This window comes from Elgaria multicarinata, chromosome 10, assembly GCF_023053635.1.
Source record: "Elgaria multicarinata webbii isolate HBS135686 ecotype San Diego chromosome 10, rElgMul1.1.pri, whole genome shotgun sequence".
Taxonomy (NCBI): Eukaryota; Metazoa; Chordata; class Lepidosauria; order Squamata; family Anguidae; genus Elgaria; species Elgaria multicarinata.
This window is the reverse complement of record NC_086180.1, coordinates 51,823,881-51,840,486: the sequence shown is the minus strand read 5'-3', so window position 1 is coordinate 51,840,486 and position 16,606 is coordinate 51,823,881. Positions and strand designations below refer to the sequence as shown.

Sequence of the window (16,606 nt, the reverse complement as noted above, 5' to 3'; positions counted from 1 at the left end):
CAGAATTAGACCTAAATGGAAATGAAAAGAGGCAACACTGCAAGAACAGAGAGTGGGAAAAAGTACAAGAAACATTCAAGTAGATATGTCTTGCTTTTTAAATTATTGCTTAAATGACATTATTTTAAAAGATTCTTCCTAACCATCTTCTGAATTACTTTTATCAAAAGATTATACAAATGTACCTCTGGAGAGATGAGTTTGCAGATGCTCTCAGCTAAAGTGTGCAGGTACACCCTGCTCCTGCTGGTTTTCCTTTGTGGAAGGTTCCCATGAGTTTCCTTCTCCTTGCAAATTGGCAAAGGAGCCTTAGAACTATTTGGTGCTTCAGCACATTCCTCCTCATTTTCATCTGAAATGCCACTTTGGCTCAGTAGGGAGAAAGGACACTCGCCGGTGATCTTCAGGTCTTTCAGTTTAGTACAGAACATATTGCACAAGTCCCTGTTCACCAGAGTTGTATCCCTACTTTGTATTTATCATGTCTGTTCTATTAACCAACAGCAGAAGAGAGCAACTAAAAGCAGCTGTTTTGTGGCAGTCAAATACCAAATGGAGTGCAGGAACAACTGTAGCTTTATTTCCCTGAAACAGAACAAGAAAGAAAAAAGTAAAGGGAAACAGAAAGGACTGCATTGTACACTTGTTTAATTTGGTTCAACTTCATAAATATGAGAATCACTCATTCAGAAGGCTCTGGCATTTTTTTTCTTTATTAATTATATTTTTAATCTACTCAATAACCAATGTTTTCTGGGCAGATAACTTTATAGTTGACCTGGGGCTCATCTACACCTGCAGCTCTTTGGGGAGTGGAGAGAGACAATCACGGAGTTTTCCACTCTAGGATCGTCCCTCAGGAGCCACACACTAGTGAGTTGCCCTGGAAGTAAAAAGGGATGTTCCAGGGCACCATTTTTTTTTTAAAAAAAGGAGGCATTTGCTCAATTGTGTGGGTGCGATGGTACAATTTTTTATTTCTTTAAAAAAAGCAAACTCAGCATTGAAAGACACCAAGCACCATCCCAAAGATGGTGAAAATGTTCTCCCCCGAGCTTCCCCCGCACAGCTCCTTGCCTGTTTCCTGAACCCTGCTAGTCATGCAATGACTTCCATTTTCCATTAACCACAGCTTAGCATTGCATCCAAAATCTAAACTTTAAACAACACAGCTTCATATGCCCTGCCTTGTTTCCAACAAACCATAGTACTGTATCTTAGAGATAGACATGCATAGTTCAGTCCTGAACAGTTCGGTTGTTGAGGAAAAGAAACCAGTGTAGTTATTAAATTACATCATCATTTTGACTTCCAACTAATCTGGTTATAGTATTAACAAAGTGAAAGTACAGCTAAACTGCTTGATGAAAGTTCTAGTCATATTGAGCATACAGTACATAAAAGTAAATGGAATCACACAAGATGCTTACAGGTAAAAGTAAGCTGACAAATACTGAGATTATATAAACAACCTTGCCTAACTTTACATGGCAGCACAGAATATGCATTTTGTATGAGTTCATTGTTATGTGCAAGATCAACTGGGTGGGTGGAATGGAGAACAGGATACTATGCATGAGATAAAACAAGAACAAAACTTAATAAACGAAACCACAATGTGTATCCATTACACCTACATGTTATCAATTTATTCTTTACTGAACAGTTCCCCCCACCCACACATATACTTTTATTAACACACAACATTGCAAGCTAGACCTAAGGTTTACCCTGGGGTCGTCCCTGCCTGCTCCTGGGATCCCCTGTGTGTCATTTACATGAACAGGGATGACCCCGGGACGATGAAGGGATAAACCTTAGGTCTAGCTAAGGCCTCAGATAAATGTAGTGTAGACAGTGACAGAATCATAGAAGTATTTTGCCGGTCCCCCCACTTCCAAGATAGGAGCCTTTGAACTCAGCATTCCAGAAAGATTAGCTAACTCATCCAGGTTTCAGCCTATCATAAATGAAGAACAAGAATGAATAAGATGCAAATAAAGCAACATTTGTTGCGTAGATATTTCAGCCTTTTTATTCCACCTAGCTCTGTCAAGTTCCAGCTACCTTGCTACTAATGGGAAACAAGTTTCCTCCCACCAATCCCAGCTTTTTTTGTTTATATATCACAGCAACAAATCTACTCTTTGGCTTAAAAAAAGTGGTTAGTTTATACATTGTGACTATTACCTCAAAAGGGTTCTTGAAGGGTTACTTTTAGTTGCCAAGTAACTGGGAGATATTCCTGGAACAATGAGGCAGAATCAAACCAGTTAAGTCTATCTGGGCAACAAGTATTACAAAAATAGTTCTGAGGCCAGTCATCTTTATTATTAAGATGTGTACAAGAAAGATTTCTCAGGCTTCGTTTTTGCCACAGTCACTTGTGAACTCTGTAGTTATTGCAATCTATGGTAGATGATTTCAGTTGGATATCGCTTGTACCCTAGGTGAAATACATTACACGGGAAAACACAGGACTCCTTGAGGAAAATCTCTGTCTTTTCTTCAGGAATTGCTGTGATATCTCCACTCCTTGCTTTCTATTTAGGCGCTGAAACTAAATCTCTTGGAAGCTGATATCAGCTAAACCTGACGAAGTTAAGGTAGCATACAGAAATAGCAGAGATGTTAGAGGACATGCAAAATTAATTGCCATTTTCCTGCATGCAAATATCTAAACAAATAGGTACCCTGCACAATGTCAGAGGTAGAAATATGGACCTAGTTCAAACGTGCACATAAAATGTTTTCAAGACAACATAACAAATTTTAAATGCTAAGGATATTGGAGATCAAGCCTTCTTACTTTTCAGTGGACAGAGTAGATGCTAAAAAAATGAAATAAACATCAACTTACTTCCCAGGGCTATTTAAATAGCTGTTCCGTTATTAGCAAAAGATAGTGTTCTTAAAATGCCTTCGGTTGCATTTTAAGAACACTATAAAAGAAATTATTGAATTTTAGGGATGAAGGAAGCATGTAAATAGCTTAAAGAGAAACAAAATAAGGACTGCTTCTTAAATTAACATTTTGCAAGCCTGAATCCATGACAAGAAAAGTGCCTGTGTTAACAATATCTCTCCTCAGGATAGAGACCTTCTAAAGAAAAGACAAAATATTCCAATATAGGAAAAGACAACATGAAACAGACTCATTTTTATTCTGACCACTCAACTAATGCAATAATCTTTGCATGGAAGAACATCTCAAAACTATTTTTGAAGGCTTATCAGGTTTGAGGCTATTCTGTACTATTACTAAAATTCAAACACACAGCCTCCCCTATATTTCATTAATCTTGTGTGCTTACTTATTCTTTTTGAAATATGAATGAGGTATGTTCCTGAAGTACTTATTCAATTATATATTAGGGAGAAAATTAATTTCCAGTAATCTGGAGACTGTGCTAACATGATTATAACTGCCTGACGTCTATTATTTGGAGACATGTCCTAAGGAATTGTAACAAGGACATAAACGATATATCTAGGCTGGGGATGTTGTTGTTTAAAATTGTGTATTGCAGGCACCGCTTCGCAAGGGAAAAGTTTCTTAATAGGTAGAAGGGCTCTATTAATTGGTGTTGGGAGTGGAAAAATCCAGAAAACATGCAGCCAGTTCTTGAGTTATTTAGTCAAAAAGAGATCTTCCCACCTACATCCTTTTGCTTATTATCCTGTTTGCGTGTGTGTGCACATGTGTGTGTGTGTGAGAGAGATTATTTTTGTGTTTTAGAATTTTGTGTGCCTTGCTTAAAGTATTTTAGCAAAAATGCAATAAGAAAGTTTTGTAAATAAAAATAAAATAAATCACTGTTTCACAGATTTTTGGTGTGGCCAAAGCCAGACGAGGCCAAACAATTTCATGCCAGTTGTCTAGAGTACTTCTAAGATAATGTCAAGATACAGAACTATGAATGTAGTTTAAAATAACATGACTTTCTCTTCCTGCCTAGCCATCCTTCTACTAACAGGCTGATGCAGGTTTCATATACCAATCAATGGGGAGAGGTAGCATCAAAGAACAGGGAATAAACATCTCACAGCTTCATCTGTATCAATTGCCTGACTTTGCTCATCCCTTTGAGGTATGGAAAGATGTACTCCTGCCTGGGCAGACCCCAGTCTCTCAGTCAGAATTACATTGAAACAAAACAAACAGCAGACATTTCTTTCTTTCTGGAATGCCTAGTAATTCTGGCTCTTGATATTTATTACTTCGAGGGTTTGGATTTTATTCTGGGCAAGAATACAGTTTGAGATGGGGTGAGGAGGAAACAGAGAGAAATGACATACCGCACTGACAGAGCCTGTCTGAGCCTTGATGTTTATTTTTTTAGTTTGGGCCAGAATATGATGGATTTTTAAAAACTTATTTTCTAGGCGATACATCTTACTAGGGTCAGAGGGGGGCAGGAATCTAATTTTCCAGGAATGTCTAGTAGCAATGAAAGTCAGTGCTTCACAAAATACAAAAAAGAAACTCACACACACTAACACCAGTATTACTATGAATTGTACAGACTGTTTTATGCATTAGCTTCCATTCCACACTGGATGCAGAAATTTTAAAACCCTGTTTATAGTGGGGAATTAAATTTTACATAGCTAGCAGTGCATCAAAATGACAACATGAACAGATTCCAAAGCAACACAACACTTTCAACTATAAGACAAAAATACCAAACCTACTGTTTGGGATCTGAGAAGAGCTGTTAATATTTGACTTAGAATGGTGAATGTTTTCCACTGGCTATCTACTACTGAAATGAAATCATGGTGACACATTATATAACACTCCCATATTTTTCTTTTGATATATGTAAAAAAGCCAGCTAGAGAGCATAACTTATCTAAAAAATAAAACCTGCACATACCCATTTTAAAGGTTTCTTTCATATCAGCAGCTGAATCTTGCAATATAATGAGGTTAGTATTATACTCAGTACTTTTGTCCCAGTAACAATGTGTGATGTATATTACTCTAATATAAATATCCAAAACATGACTTATTAGTGAAAGCAAAATGTTTAAGTGACTGGGGTGGGTAGGGGTGGAACAACAGGCCAAACGCCACATGATTGTAAGAGATTTTTTATTAAATCTCCCAACGTTTTCATTTTTAGTTCAAAGAAGCCATAGGGAGATCTAAATTGGTTTGGATTAGTGGCACAGGGTAGAAGTCAGCAAGAAAACTACAAATAGAAGCTAGATAGTAGGATAGGGGAAGGATTAACTACCCCTCTCCCAGGGCCACTGGTCTAAACTAATTCAAAGTCACTCACAGCTATTTTTCATTAAAAATGAAAATGTTGTGAGATTTAATCACAGATCTCACACAGTTTGGTATATAGGTCATTTAGGAATAGTTAAATTTCAATAAGACTACACTTGTGAATGCCTTGGTCCCAAAGTCATTGAGACTGAAGTTTTGAGAACACAAGCAAAATTAGTGAACCCCTGGGAACAAGGAGCAGTTTCTAATTTATATTTACAATATTTATTTACCGTTCCACATCCAAAAGATTTCAGAGCAGTGAACAACAGATAAAAGAATAAAAACACCATATTAAAATAACTGATTTTAAAAGAACAAAGTTCTGATAAAACCCGGATTCTGGTAAACCGTGGCCAGTCACCCACGGGAAGCTTCCTGAAACAATGTTGTTTTCAGGAATGCCAGAAGCAACACAATGTTGGTGCTTGCCTGACCTCCGAAGGCAGGAAATTTCATAGGAATGGGACCATCACACTGAAGGATCTTCTCTTGGTGGACTCCAATTGGATCATAGGCCATTGGAACCACCAGGAACCACAACCTTTATGATAATTTTTAGCCACCTTCATTATTCAGCAGCTAAGTTGTTGATGAGTACCAGCCAGAGAAAGCATAAACAAACCAATACTACTGGTTGCCAATTAGTTTCGATGCTCCATTCAAGGTACTTGTACCTATCTTTAAAGCCCTATGTGGCCTGGGACCCAGACAGCTGAAGGACCTCATACTCCTGTGTTTTTAGTTAAGTTAATTATGAAATTTAATATACCACCTTCAACTCAACTGGACCTCTCAGGGAGCCTCAATATTATAAAATAATGATAAATCAATTTAAAAACAAATCACAATATAACACTAAAAACAGCAACAGACTGAAAAGGAGCCAACAGCAACTTATCACTCAAAGCTGATTAAAAAATGCAAGGCCTGAGGTCAATAAAAAAAAAGTCTTTGCCAAGTACCAAAAGGATAGCAGACTTCACACTAGCCAATGCTTCTCTAGAGAGGGAGTTCCACAAGTGGGCACCATTTTCCCAGGACCCTCAGTGTAGGTACAAGGTTGAATATTTATATTTATGATTATTTAGTCCTACTGACTTCAACAGAACTAAAACTGACTTAGACCCAAGGATTCTGCTTAAATTACTTATGAATGACTGTTTATGAGCAGAGCCTAACAATCTAATATCACAAGCTGCTGCACCAGCACAGCAGAAGGATCCTAAAATTAGGGCAATTTCACAAATTACATTAGGCAAAGAGTAGAACTCAATCCTCTCCTTGGTACAGTTGCCAGCAGCTACCATCAATGTCCCTGTGCTAATGGCTACCTCCAATTCCCGGCAACAGCAATGTGGCAGGATCCCTCTGGGTGGGCCCTAGACTGTGGCTCAGTAGTAGAGCACATGGTTTGCATTAACAAGATCCCATATGCAATTCCTAGTATCTCCAGGTAAAAAGATTCAGGTAGCAGAGAAGAGAAGGACCCCTCACTAACAACCTGGAAAGGTACAACTAATCCACATAGAGCAGGGATAAGTAACCTGTGGCTTCCATATGTTGTCAGACTATACAGGCTACTTTCGTTCCTAACCATTAGCCATGCTGGACCTGATGGGAGTTGGAGTCCAAAAAGAACTGGAGGGTCACAGGTTCCTCATCCTGTCATAGGCCATGGCTAGACCAGGCCTATAGCCCAGGATTGTCCTGGGATCATCCCTGTACATCCAAATGACACACAGGGGATACCGGGAGCAGGCAGGGACGACCCCTCCATTTGCCTGGGATAATCCTTAGGTCCAGCTAAGGCCACAGACAGTACTGGGCTATATGGATCAATGGTATAACTCAGCTTTTGATGAGCCATTTTGTCTCACTAGAGCAGCAGAATTCATATACCCTTTGCCAGGCACAAAATACAGCTTTAGCTTTTGTGGTGTGGGTTAATGTTTGTGACATTGCAGGAAAGAAGATTTACAGGATTAAGATAAATCCACTCTTATCTAAACAACTACTACAGTCTTTAAAATAAAAATAACCCTGGACACCAGTTTTGCAATACATGCTCAGTGTTTTTTCATAAATATGAAAAAGCATTGACTATTACACACCTATGGCTCCAATTGTGTTCATGGGTCAATAGGAATTCCTTGCATTGTCTTCCACATAATCCCTCTACTGTAAGCAATTTGCTTTGCAATAGATGCCTCCACATTCATTTTACCTAATCTACTTCATTCACAACATGCTATCTTATCATACCACCATCCATTTAAGGATCACAGTAATAATCATTTCAAGATTATTGAAATTTTCAAATATGCACAAGCTATTATGGGCTTACAGTGAGTACCCACAATGTGTATACACGTTTTATCACCGTTCACCCTTCCCCACCCATTTCTCTCTTGAATGTTTTCATATATTAGAGGTTTACCCAATCCACTTTGTTCACACTAAACCATTATGTCCCCACACAATCTTCATACAGATCTGATCGTCCTTCACCTGTCTCTGCCCCCATTTTCCTCTACACAGTCTCCATATGCTAAAGTTTCTAAGTAGTATCTATAGAAATACAATACCACTATCTTATTCTTCTTGAACCATCTCATCTATTTTACTTAGACATATAACTGGGTTCTTTACCTCTGTGAAGCATCTTCACAAAAGGGTTAAGAAAAAGAAGATGTTACCAGTTGGATTGCATTGTATAGGGCTGAATGATGCTGAAAGAAACACACTTTTAGTACAAGACTTTTCTCTTTCGAAGGTCACAATATTAACTATATTAATCACCTCTAGTCAATGGAAGCCTTTGGCTTGGAAACACATTATTTAATTACTATTTGTTTTGTCTAGGCCTCCAGGCAATCAATTTTTTTTGATTCAGTGCATGCATTAACTCTTTTATAGCTATTCCTTAAACCCAAATGCCCCCACTTACTTCATACACATGGGCAATCATGACCACTTTGTTTTTGTTTTTAATGATTCATCCCTTTTTGAAGTGGTACATCAGTGATGTTGTGTATTCTATATCAGGGGTTAGCAGAAGATAGTTCAAGATCTACTGATAGACCTTTGGATAATTTGTAGTAGATTGCCAAAGTCTCTTGACAACAACAAAGCAGCTTTCTCCGCCCATTTCTATATCAGGTTGTAGAATCTCTACCCAAACCTTCCCAAACCTGGTGTCCTCTAGCTGTTTTGGCCTACAACTCCCAGCATTGGCCATGCTGGTTAAGGCTCGTGGAAGAATGGCTTCAAAACATCTGGAGAGTGCCAGGTTGAGGAAGGTTGCCCTAATTTGTAGTAACTTAGATGTAGATTTGTACTTGTATATGTAGGTCATCCATACATGTATGGCTCATGGGGTTATTATTATTATTATTTATTTATTTATATAGCACCATCAATGTACAGGGTGCAGCAAGTGATTGGTTCACCCCCTGAGCCAACACATTGCATCTGGCTCTGCCCCACGTTACCATTTTGCACCTGGCTCTGACACCCCTGACACAAACCTGAAGTCTGCCCATGTCTGTTCATAGTTAAACTATGGAATTCACTACCACAAGATGTAGTGATGGCCACTAATTTGGATGGCTTTAGAAGGGGGTTAGATAAATTATTATTATTATTATTATTATTATTATTATTATTATTATTTATATAGCACCATCAATGTACATGGTGCTGTACAGAGTAAAACAGTAAATAGCAAGACCCTGCCGCATAGGCTTACAATCTAATAAAATCATAGTAAAACAATAAGGAGGGGAAGAGAATGCAAACAGGTACAGGGTAGGGTAAGCAGGCACAGGGTAGGGAAAAACTAACAGTAGAAAGTAACAGTAGAAGTCTGCACAACATCAAGTTTTAAAAGCTTTAGGAAAAAGAAAAGTTTTTAGTTGAGCTTTAAAAGCTGTGGAGGAGAAGGCTATCTCCTGGAGGAGAAGGCTATCAATGGCTACTAGATGTGATGGCTATATGCTACCATCAGTACCAGAGGCAGGAAGCCTATGTATGCTAGTTGCTGGGGAACATGGGTGGGAGGGTGCTGCTGCACTCCTGTCATGCTTCTGGGTTCCTGGTCAACAGTTGGTTGGTCACTGTATGAACAGAATTCTGGACTAGAAGGACCCTTGGTCTGATCCAGCATGGCTCTTCTTATGCTCTTTTATTTATTTATTTCTCACATTTCTTTACCATCCCATAGTCAAAGCTCTCTGGGCAGTTCACAAAAATTAAAACTTTAAGGTACAGCATAAAACAATTTAAAATATAACAGCTTAAAATTGCAATATAAGAATACAACAAGAATAAAACCAAGAACCAATGCCGAGATTTAAAATACAGATTTAAAACAGCAGAGCTAAAAGACTAAAATGTTAAACTCTTAAACTGCTGGGAAAATAAAAAGTTGTTCACCTGGCACCAAAAGGAGTACAATGTAGGTGCCAGGTGAACCTCTCTAGGGAGCTCATTCCTTAGCCGGGGTGCCACAGTAGAAAAGGCCTTCTTCCTGGTAACTACCTATGTCACTTTCCTTGGCAGGGACTTCCACCGAATGACCCATGAAGATGATCTTAGGGTGTGAGCAGGTACATATGGAAGATCCTTCAGAAAAGTTGGCCCCAAACCATTTAGGGCTCTGAATGTTAATACCACCACTTTGAATCAGGCCTGGACAGGGACTGGCAGTCAGTGCAGCTGGAAAAGTACTGGCATAATATAATCACATTGGCCAGTCCCTGTTAACAATCCCGCTCCCCTGTTTTGGACCAGCTGAAGTTTCCAGACCATTTTTAATGGCAGCCCCACATATAACACATTGCACTAATCCAGAAAAGAAGTTATTGGAGTATGGATAACTGTAGCTAGGTTATCTCTGTCCAGATAAGGGTGTAGTTGGTATATTGCTATCTAGCTTTATCCATTTTTAAAAAAGAAGTATTATTTCCCATTATGCTTAAGACTCTCATATTAAAAGGTTCCTGAAGAGAATGCCTCATTTTACCAGATTCTACACATATCAATATAATAAATATAGTTAGATATAGTTAAATATTTAATCAGACTAACAGCGTGACTCTTGGGAACTCTACTACTTTAGGTTGCAAGTAGGGGATTTGAATCCTTCTCCATAGAAAGCTAGCACATTTGTAGTAGAACCTTTGTGGGAGGAAATTCTGAACTCCCCTCCCCATCTTAGCTACTTGAGTTTGTTGCTCCAGTTATCACCAAGGGGTTGTCTATATGGCCTATTTACCTCTTTGTGGCTGCAGTGCTATGCATAGCATTGAGCCCTAAGACTGATTCTTGCCAGTAAGGTCCAAAAAATCAAACTGGTTCTCTGACTGCCCAAATTCTCTTTTTTGGCACTCACATTCCCGGGGGGGTGGGAGGGGGAGCACGAGTCTCAAACACAGGGCTCATCTACACCAAGCAGGATATTCCACTATGAAAGTGGTATGAAAGCGGTATATAAAAGGCAGGAATCACACTACTGCTTTATAGTGGTATTGAAGTGCACTGACAACTGTTGGGGCCCATGACACATACCATATACTGCTTTCATAGTGTTATAGAGATGTGTCATGGGCCCCAACAGTTGTCAGTGCACTTCAGTACCACTATAAAGCAGGAGTGTAAATCCTGCAGTGCACTTCAATAGTGCTATAAAGCAGTAGTGTCACTCCTGCCTTTTATATACCGCTTTCATACTACTTTAATAGTGGAATATCCTGTTTGGTGTAGATGAGCCCACAGCCACACAGAGAGACACACCCACAGAAAGGAATGATTTGCTTTACAAATGTATGGAAGAGCATAATAAGTATCAGCAGTGGGTTGCATGGGATATTCAAGCTTTGTTCAAGGCAGTATTACCCATTATGATCCTATTAACCCCCTTGAACTTATGGTAAATGCAATAAAGATAAACAAATAAACACAACTAACCTCCCTATGAACCTTATTTCAAGGCATTTAGGAAGCATGGTCTAAAAGCTATTTTCTAAAATGAGAAAACAGAACTTTTCATCAACATTTCATCAATGTAATAAATATATTTTTACTATGTTTTCTTGTAGAGCTATATAATTAATGTTACTTAAACGATTTCTATCAGTCGTCACATGTAAAAGCTACAAGGCACTTGGAACAGAAGCATCTAAGAACTGATACTTAGTCCCACTCATATATACACCCACTTGTACATACAAAATCAAATTATTCTCCTTAAGATCCTCAATGATACAACTGACCTATTTTCAATATGGGCTAGACTGTGCCTAGGGCCAATAACAATACAACGTGATATGAAAAGGGACAGAAATAGCTTTGAATGGTTATTTTCTTAATTTTCCCAAACCAGTGCCTATGCTTACTATCTCCTCTTTTTACATAGGGAAACACGTCATTGTTCTCTTCACCATTCATGTTCACCTTTATACCCTCCCATATCCCTCTACTGTTATAAACATAAAAAGGAACTTGTCTGAATTGTATAGAACTCTTGTCAACTTTTAAACTGTTCCAAAAAGTTCAAAACACTCTGTTAATGCACTACTGTAACCGTTTTTAGTCTATCTGCAGGAACCTGTAATCATTCAACTGTATCATCTTTAGCAGACATTTTTCAGTGTCCATTAAGTATGTACTTGAGAAAAAATTCTACAGTTGCACAATAAAAAAACCCTCCCTCAGATTTTAACATATTACAAATATGGTTGCAACTGCTACCAAGGGTGAATATTGCCATAAAAGCTCTTGCAGTTGTACTGGTTTTAGCACAGGTTTTACAACAACAATCTCTGAGTAAGGTGTATAGCCCTCTACTTTGATTTATTCTTTCTTTACCTAGAAGGCTTGAAACTCTATCTATACTCCTGAAATGTTTTGCTCTTTGGTGGAATGATTTATTATTTTGATTCAGTTCATCCTCAATTATGATTAGCTTGCTCCTTTAGGGATGCAATCCTAAACAGAAGAAGAAGAAGAAGAAGCAGCAGCAGCAGCCGCCGCCCTAGAATACAGGTCCCACATATGGGGTGGGGGAAATAACCCTCAACTTTCCCTAGGGTCCCCTCTTGTACAATGTGTTCTATGTGACGTAGGGCCTGCCTACATACATGTGTACATTCTGTGCACAATATCCATGTATATGCCATAGAACAGGGTGGCTGGATCATGTGGGTGAGGTATATATTCTGTTATATGGAATGTTCTATATATTTTGTGAGGAACATACACAAAGCTGAGGTCCATTCCCACACATCCCAGCATGGATGGATCATCATACCAGTGTCAATTGACCCAAAGACTTACTGATTTCAATGGGACCAACTTCTGACCAAACAGGTCTAGAATGGGATGCAAGTGGGTTTTTACAGCTTTGGGATATTGTAAGGATACTATATAAAGTCATCTATGAGCATTGTTTTTGCATCTGGGACTGATTAAGATTACATCAAATGAGGATAACGTAAAAAGAGGGCAAGAAAAATGAAAGCAAGGAAATCAACTATTGGCTTTAAGTACCAATACAATAAATCATTATGCTATAGGAGAGGCATGGAAGATTTCATGAATGACCTCCAAACTGAAGGTACAATTAATACATTGATAAATAAAATTCAGTAATATTCTCAATAAAGATATTTTTTTTAAAAAACCAAAGCCTCAAATAATTCTTAATTCTATTCTATTACAATTCTATTCTATTGAAATATTCTTCATGATTGAACAGCCATTAGTGACATGTTCTGTTATCATGATAAAAAAAATCACAAGGAATCATCAAGATATGATCATTAAGTGACCCTTTTTCATTTTCCTGTTTCTTTTCCTTCCCTGCTGTGATTCTAGATTGAAAGGATTCCTTTGCCTGCTTTGCTATTTAGAGATAATGATCAGTTCAGCTGATGGGTCAGCTCATCCTGTCTTTTATCTGGCAGCCTATCTTGTCATGATTGACAGGGTACAATGGGAATCATAGCAATACACACAGGAACTAGATTTCATTAAATGCTTTTGGTAAAAAGGTAAAAACAAGCCGAAACACACATATGCACGCTCACATATACATGACTGTTTCTTAATGGCAATTTTTTTTAAAAAAAAATCTCCAACTGAAGCGTTCCCCAACCTATCAACTTCCAGATATTTAGACTACAACTCCCATCATCCCCAGCCATTGTCCATGTTGGGTGGGGTTCGTGTCCAACACATCTGGAGGATGCCAGGTTGGGTAAGGAGGTCCTAGCCCGTTTCATCACTTCAAGCACAGACAAGCCCTATTATATAAGAAACCATGTTTTTTCCGCAGCTGCTATCTCTAGCAAATATGTTGTTGATGTTGTCACCAATCTAAGAAAAGCAGTATGAGACAGCAGCACTTCCTGCTCACCTATGTTTTTCCAAATTTTGATGGAAAATCCTACAACCATGACAATATCTACCAGCAATTTTCATAAGAATTAAAGATCCATTCTGTATTCAAAACTCACTTCAGAATCCACGTCACTGAATTCTAAAAACATATATTCAAATTTGCAACCCTCAGGTTTGACCTTCTTGGTTATTCTAACTAGATAACAATAGAAGGGTACTCTTATTTGCGATGGTGGTAATAAGTAAATTTGTTCACTCAGAGACGAGCAGGTTGTGTGTTAGTGTGTTGATCCTGTAAAATGAAAAATGTGGAATTGGTGACATGCCCTCTATGAATCTAAACAGCTAGAAGCATCTGAACAGCCTTCATCATATATTCAGGGTTTTGTTTTGTTTTTTGCCTTGCAGATTGCACTTTAAATTCCCACATTTTATTTTGTATCTGACTCACAAACTAGTCAGTAAATTATAGAGTCCTGAAACTTGTGATCTTAGCCATCCAATCAAGACACTATTCCTTGCCCAAGTTTTATCAAGTTTCACTGATTAATGTCAATTTTGGAATTTCTGAGAGAAATTTTCAGTGACAGTTCAACTCCAATATTTAATTGTAGTCCCCTTTAGCCCTATTTAGTGTTCCCTAACCTAGAAGCCTCCATCATCCACATCAGCATGGCCATTGTGTGGCTGGAGATTATGGGAGTTATAGTCCAATATATCTGGTGGGCACCAGGTTGGGGAAAGGCTGCCTTAGCTAGGGAAACTGGGAGTTAAACATTTTGCTTCTTCTGTAATTTTTTTCATAAGAATCTTTCGTGATTCTTTATTAACATAACTCTTTAGTTTTCCACATTGTTCTGGTATAAAGAACAGAATATTTTGAGATGTAAGGAATTATTCTCTATATAAACATTACAGTGCCTGTCAAAAGTTAAAAGAATAAAAAACAAACGGCAATCCATAAGCAAGTATAGCAAAATCAGAAAAATTTGGGTAGTATCATCAAGTACATTGTAGCATAAGCTTTTCTGGACCAGAAGTGACTTTGTCAAATGTCTATAAAGCAGGCCATAATAAATGTTAGTCTTTAAGGTGCCACCCAAATATAATCAGAAAATTAATAAAAATAATATTAAATTGGCATTTAATATGTCAGCTATATATTTTCACAATGAATTAGAAAGGGGGGAAATCACAGCTAAGATACAAATAAACTTTGTATATAATATTTCAAACATTGCTTAGCTTTTACTCCCCTGATCCTCATAACAACTATGAACTTAAATAGCAAATACAACATTAGAATTAATAATGACATCCTTGGTAAATATTAAATACTGTCCACAAAACCAGCAATCTGATGCCTCATGACCGACTGAAAAAGTAGCATGTTCCTAACTATTGATAGCTCACTGTTTAAACTCTGGAACCAATAGATATTTACCAAAAGAACACAGCATACTAAAGCATAACTGAAGCATAACAAGTTAACAATGCACCAGTTAGTCAGGCTGGTTTTTAGAAACTTGTTTTCTAAGCTTACTAAAAAACAACACAACTGTGATTGGGGCAGAGTCACTTGCAAAGAATACAAAATCAGAATCGAAAACAAACTGCTTTTTGCCAAATAAGACTGTTTTCCTAGACAGTTCAACACAAGATTGATCAACATTTCAAAACTTGGAATAACATTAACTCATTTCTTTAGAGAATGTAAAAAAAGAAAGAAAGAAAGACCATCAAGAACTAATGTCCAGAATGAACCTGTTTTGTACACTTAGATGCACCTATGGAATATTATGTTTTGAAGCCAAGTGCAAGAAGCAGGGGTGGAGAAACCGGGTAAGGAAGGGTTCCATTATAACTTCCGCTATGCTTTCTACTCCTCCCACCGGGGTGGGGTACACACTCAACCAGGGTAGCATTTAACAAAAATAAACCATCCATGGCCTGCTCGTACACTATTAATAGTTGATTGGTGCACAAAAATCCAAAGTGAAGCTTTTACAAGTTGGAGATGGTGCTGGTCTCAGTAGCATGATCAAGGGAAATAAAAAAAGAAGAAAAGGCATAATAATTAATAATAATGATAATAATAATATACTTTCTCTCCTTCCTCCTGTCGGAGGAGAGAAAATATATTATTATTATTATGAAAGTCTAGTTTTATATGATATTATTTTAATTGATATCTTTTTCAATTGTTGCTTAATCAGAGAGCCAGTGTGGGGTTAGGGTTTAGAAAAAACAGTCCAAAACCGGGGAGATCCAGATTCAAATTCCCATCTGGCAGTGATGCTCACTGGGTGACTTTGGGTCAGTCCCTTTCACTCAGCCTAGTTTACCTCACATGATAGAATGAGAGGAGAGAACCTTGAACGCCACCATAAGCCTTGGTTAAAGGCTGGGATTAAAAATGAAATAAAGCCAAAAAATGAAGTCATTCTTATTGAACCATTATGGCTGAAAAACGGCATGCAACTACTGTAAATAAACGCACGAACCCAGCAGTATCCCTTCCTTGTATCTGTACAGCAAGGCGCTGTTAGAGGCGCAGTTACGGTGGCCGCTTGAAAAGTTGGCAACCCTCGACTCAGCCCTAGGAAGCGCCACCGGGCCCGTTCGCGACCTTCCCACCAGCTGCTGACAGAGTGGAAGAGGCTCGCTTCCCCGCTTCCCACGAACCTGCCCTGCTTGCCGGGGCCTGGAAGCCCGCAGCTTGCCCTGACCCCGCGGTCTTAACCCCGGGCGCTTCGCCCTCTGCCGCGCGTTCTGAAGGAAGACCGAGCGTGGGAAACCAGGCAGAGGGAGTCCGGGGCGCGCTCACCGCCCGGCTCGGCTGAGGGGAGGCGGGGCGCTCGGGCTTCCTCGGCGGCGCTGCGGCTACTTCACACCGGGAGCCTCTGGCTGGACGCAGAACCCGCG

General features: G+C 38.7%; 1 protein-coding gene across 1 annotated transcript in view; it reads right to left on the bottom strand.

The window, feature by feature from the left end:
• GUCY1A1 (guanylate cyclase 1 soluble subunit alpha 1) overlaps positions 1-16,272 on the bottom strand; it is a 40,170-nt gene extending 23,898 nt beyond the window's left edge. Inside the window, exons 1-2 of the mRNA XM_063135173.1 lie at positions 16,186-16,272; positions 186-585 (exon numbers count right to left, since the gene is read on the bottom strand). Of these exons, the coding sequence (XP_062991243.1) occupies positions 186-431 (246 nt within the window). The 5' untranslated portion in view covers positions 432-585; positions 16,186-16,272. The remainder of the gene's footprint in view (positions 1-185; positions 586-16,185) is intronic.
• Positions 16,273-16,606: the final 334 nt, after the last annotated feature.